The 5,554-nt window shown below is 45.0% G+C and overlaps 1 protein-coding gene across 1 annotated transcript in view; it reads right to left on the reverse strand.

Moving 5' to 3' along the window:
- The window catches only part of LOC119417451 (ceramide-1-phosphate transfer protein), a 5,712-nt gene extending 1,678 nt beyond the window's left edge, over positions 1-4,034 (reverse strand). Inside the window, exon 1 of the mRNA XM_037684661.1 lies at positions 3,910-4,034. Within this exon, the coding sequence (XP_037540589.1) occupies positions 3,910-4,034 (125 nt within the window). The remainder of the gene's footprint in view (positions 1-3,909) is intronic.
- Between the last annotated feature and the right edge of the window lie 1,520 nt (positions 4,035-5,554).

The raw sequence follows: 5,554 nt of genomic DNA on the forward strand, positions 1-5,554 counted from the left end.
ATACGTATATATATATATATACGTATGTATACGTATATATATATATATACGTATGTATACGTATATATATATATACGTATGTATACGTATATATACGCACCCCTCTGCCGGTTTATATATGCAGCAGTCACTTGTTGTCTGTGTGAATCAAGACATGTTGATTCCGCAGCACAGAGGCAAAGTGTTGAAACACATTCAAAACCGTGCAACACTCCAAAAACATTTATATGAGCTGCTGTGTGGGATGGCCACAGCGCCCCCACAGCTCGAGACATGCATGTGCCTTCCCAACCTGACAGGGACGCATCTGTGAAAACTGACACGTGTGATGTAGGTCTACTGACGGGAACTCCCTCTGACAGAAGAAGAGGGTTTCTCAGTGTCTCAGGTCGATTCTCACGGAGGGGGGCACAGCGAACGACCGTCTCTTCTGCCTCACCGGGTCCACACGTAAACGAGCGGACCATCTCTGGAGGCGTCGCACCATGTGAGCAGACGATATGTCCTTAATAACTTCATGACGGAAACAGCTGTTCTCACTCTGCCAGTTTCACGTGAGTTGCACTGCTGCCACCTGTCTGGAAAACGGGTCAGCAGCAACAGATCGTCCAGATAAAACAGAATTCTCCTCCCTGCTCTGTGTGGCGGCTGCAGAGCCGACTCAACACATTTTGAAAAGAAATGTTGTCTCACAGTTCAAAACTGACAAATCTAAGATGAGTCTCATCCCTCCGGTCCGTTTTGGGACCAGGAAGTGACGAGAGTAGAACCCTGTGTTTTCCTCTCCTTCTGGGACCATGGAAATTAAATTTTTTATCAGAATTTCCTGAACTTCTGCGTGGGGGGACGAGATCTGTTCTGGAGATGACAGAAAACATCTCTAAAGTTCCTCCAAACAGGGGGTTTGAGCCGTAACTGCAGCGTGAATCCCCTGCTGATAAAACGGTTCATCCATCTGTCTGGAGCGCACGCTTGCCGCCACTCCGCGTAACGTTCGGGAAGCGGGCATGCGTTTATGCTGCGTCACGTTATTTACGGACGCCAATCACTACCGTCATGTGTGCCGCACTCAGGCTGTGGGCTCACATCCTTGCTGATGTGAGCTGGCATGCGCTGAGGGAAGGTGCGCGCGCCCCAGAGCATGTGGAACCGTGTAGGTTTAGGGCTGCCGAGGGTGAGCGGCGCTTCTGTGCCGCGCACAGACTGCAGGCTCACATCCGTGCTAATGTGAGCTAGCGTGCGCTGAGGAGGCAGCGCACAGCTTGGGCTGAGAGCGAGGTTTCCCACTGGACTTGGTCTGCTGAAAACATCCACTTTGGCTGCTGTGTCACTCACACACGCATTTTGTGTGTTTTCTCGGGCTGCGGTGATTTAAATCCCGTTGGAGTACACCGGCTCGCTTGTGTGGAGGATGTGTGAGGAAAAGCCGCTGTGAGATCGTACGAACTGACAGTCAGGCTGAAATCATACACTTTAATTCCTGAATGATGTTTATGTTTTATTCCAAAAACTCAAACCATCATTATGCACACACACACATCCTCCGCAATGAATCATTTTAAATCTTCCCCCACGTGAGCCCTGCAGCTTGTCGGGATGAGGAGGGCTGTTCTCTGACGGGAGGGGCAGGCGGCGGAGCGGAGCGAGAAGACGCTGTTGCAGCTGTGGCGCGTCTCTGCTGTCTTGGCCACGACACTCTCTCCAGCGGGCGGGGGGGGGGGGGCGAGAGGAGGGGTGTGGCTTGATCAGATGGCGCACAGTCTCTGACACCTCCTCCGGCTTGAAAATTGGCTCAGAACAGCGCGTCCGTCATCATGGGGCCTTCCAGCGAGTCCATCTGCAGCTTCTCCGACAGGGCGGGGGAGTGACAAGCCAGGTGGACCTCTGAACCATTGTCATCCAGGCTGCGATGCGAGACAGGCAGACAGCAGACGAGGCACATGGGTTGAGGGTGACGTCAGACGCCTGCAGAGGGAGCTCTTCCTCTACTCAGGCAGGACGGGAGGCGCAGGACGCTGGTCCAACCTGGACATCTTTGCCCGAGAGCCTCCGCTAGGCTTGGCTCCAGGGGGGCATAGAGGGAATTTCCGCTCGGTAAAACCCCTCCACTCTGGTAATGGGCGTGAATGTGGAAACCGGCACTCTCAGTCTACCAGGTTCGGCTGCAGCCTCGTTCCAGTAGGACGCCACTGCTGGGAAAACGAGGCCAGATGGGATCAGGACGGTGAGCCGGGGTGGAGCCAAAAAACCTTCCCGCTAGATCTGTGTGGAGGAAGGAGAGAGACGGAAGAAAGTCCCTTCATGTCAGCCGCCTCCTGGATTATGCCGAGCAGCTCCGAGAGGAGGGCACCGACAGCTGGGAGCGGTGTGGTCGCCGATGCGAAAAGGCCCGGGGCCAGTCAAGCTGGACAACTTCCCTTCCTCGTTCTTCTGACAGTGCTATTAGCTTGCTGAAGAAAAATGGGAGCCGATTACCCGCTCTTAACGTAATTTATACGGACCGGGTGGGGCCCACACAACAGGTGGGAGTGGACTAATTTTTTCAGTGCGATGCTTTGCATGACGGGATAAACCCACCAGCGAAAGCCTTGAAGGGCGAAGCCTATACGAAATAGAACTCGCAGGTTTGAGCACATTACTCCAGTTCTGCCCTCCCTTCACTGACTTCCTGTGCGTGCCAGAGTTGATTTTAAGATTCTTCTGCTGACATTTAAGTGTGTTAATGGCCTTGCACTCTCAGACCTCCTTCATCCACTCCTTCTCAGGCTTTGAGATCATCCAACCAGCTGCTTTTGGCCATACCAAAAACCAGGCTGAAGCACAGAGGAGATTGGGCGTTTTCAGTCATGGGCCCTAAACTCTGGAACAATCTGCCCATCAACATTTGACAGGCCACCTCAGTCTCTGCTTTTAAATCTCTCCTCAAAACACATCTGTACTCATTGGCATTTAACACAGTGTGATCTCATTTGGTATTTTGTTGTTGATGATTGTGTTCATCCATTTTGCTTTTACTCCCTGACATTTAATGCAGGGAGATTTGATTTATTATTCCATTGTTTCTCATTATATTTCATGTTTTTTATGCTTTTATTCATGTTGCTGTAATGCCTCGTTATTAATATTCGATGCTGTGATCTTTTTTTGGTAAGCACTTTGATAACAGTTACCGTTTTAAATGTGCTATATAAATAAATGTGACTTGATTTGACTACAGAAATAAACTAAATTGAAATTAAAAGTTTAGCAATTAAATGTTTTCAGTTGTTTTAGCTTCTTCAGCAGCTTTCAGCAATAAGTATTATTTTCACAGGAAATGACTGTTTCTCTAGATCAGGTTAAGATGGCTAAAAATAATGCAGTGAGTACAATGTTGATGTTTTATTAGATTAATATCAGAATATGGCTGCTCGTAAGAGAAGAGCTGCAGCTAAAAACATTTAGGTGTAGATCCTACATGTTTGAGGACATGTAGTGAAGCTGTGGCAACAGGGCAATGGACTGACACACCTACAGGCTGTGAAAATAACAGGATGGATTTGTTATAGATTATGTGTCACCAAACCTGAAGAGCAAGCTTCACTCAGGAGCTGAATATCTGAAATCAAACATTTATTTCATTCGGACCTTAAATTAAGTAGATCTGTTTACAATTTCAGGTGTAATCCCTGACAGCATATTGGTAAATAATATGTTGTTAGTACATCGGAAAGGTTCTGGGCAGTTGCCCTATATTTACTTAACAGTATTAATAATATAATTACTTTAATTAATATTATTAATTCAGGTCTATCTTGTAAATGAGTCCTCGAGGCTCAATGGGATTAACCTGTCTAAATAAAGGTTGAATGAATAACATTTACTTATATGCACTTATAACTTCATCTCTGTGTAAAACTCAACACTTACTTGATGAGAGAGCGCCATCCAGCCACGTAGTGTTCAAGGCAGACATCTTTATCTGGCGACAGACACAATTTAAAACTGTCGAGCACTTCCTGCAAACAGAATTTCTGGTTCTGTGAACCTGCCATGATTCTCGACGAGGATTTCTATCAACAAATAAACGAAAAAAATAATAATTAGAAAACCCCGTTTATATCTGTGACCGACCAGATGGAGCTAGGAACAGATTAAGAGATGTGACAAACTGTCGCACAGTGAACGCATCACCTGCGAGACAGTTTCTAAAGGTAAACGGTAAACTCATTTGACAGTATGGTTTCAAGCCGGAAACGTCAGATCATTTCGATTGCTGCTGCGCATGCTTGGACCGGACAACACAGGAAATCACCTTCAAAATAAAACTGGGAATTTCAAAAGAATCATTGGTAACTGCGTAAAATTTGAGCTAAAACCTAAATTGAAAGCAGCTAAAACAGAAGCTGATCTTTGGTCTTTAAATAGAAGTGAAAAAACAATATTTAAAAACCTGTTTAACGCGTCAAAGCACAGCAAACTTTCCAGACTGTGGATCATGGTTATTTTATACAAGATTTTGTTGTTGTTGTTGTTTTGTGTCAAAAAGTTATAGGTTTGTGTCTTCTAATGCTATTGGGGCGGCTGTGGCTGAATGGTTAGAGCAGTCGTTCTCCAATGCAAGAGTTGGGGGTTCGAATCCACCAGCAGTCACATGTCGAAGTGTCCCTGGGCAAGACACTGAACCCCTCAATGCCTCTGATGTGTGTCCCATCAGTGTCTGAATGTGATAAAGCTCTGATTATTCTCTTTAGAATGATTTGTTCAATTAGCTTTGTATAGATCTAGTAGAGTGCTGTATGAATGGGTAAATGAGGACACAGATTGTAGTGGAAAGCGCTTTGAGTATCTTGAAATAAGATAGAAAGGCACTATATAAGTACAGTCCATTTACCATTGTAAAATTATATTGAATTGAGGAAAAATGTATACATATTTTTCACAATTTAAATAATTATATATTTTTAAAAAAATCAAATTGATAAGTTGATCACTATAAAAAGGTAAAGAAAAGTTGTGTTTGAAAGCAACAGTCCATGCTCAATAATCCAGGTATAAAATCCAACATTTTTCAGTCAGGTCATCTGGACAGTTTCTTTTTTTGTGCTGAAGGAATAATCAGTTTTGTTGTGTGTTTCCTTGACTGATGAAGCCTTCCGGATCAAAGGCGAAACGTTTCAGCACAAAAAAAGAAACTGTCCAGATGACCTGACTGAAAATGTTGGATTTTAAACCTGGATTATTGAGCATGGACTTTGTTGTTTTCAACCAGTTTGACAAGATTGTCAACAAGGAAGAGGGCCGGCAATGGAGGAGGGGCGTACCAAAGAGACATCTAACCACAAGCAGAACTGGTTTGTTCCACTTTGGAGTAAGCTGTTGGAGGAGGAATCAGTTTTGTTGTGTGTTTTCTTGACTGATGAAGCCTTCTGGATCGAAGGCGAAATGTTTCAGCACAAAAAAAAGAAAGTGTCCAGATGACCTGACTGAAAAATGTTGGATTATGTTTGAGAGGTTAACAAAAGAGCTCACATTTAAAAAAGTTAAATCTGGTCCTCTGGACATTCAAAAAAAC

The sequence above is a fragment of the Nematolebias whitei genome, chromosome 11 (assembly GCF_014905685.2).
Source record: "Nematolebias whitei isolate Nwh7 chromosome 11, NemWhi1, whole genome shotgun sequence".
Taxonomy (NCBI): domain Eukaryota; kingdom Metazoa; phylum Chordata; class Actinopteri; order Cyprinodontiformes; family Rivulidae; genus Nematolebias; species Nematolebias whitei.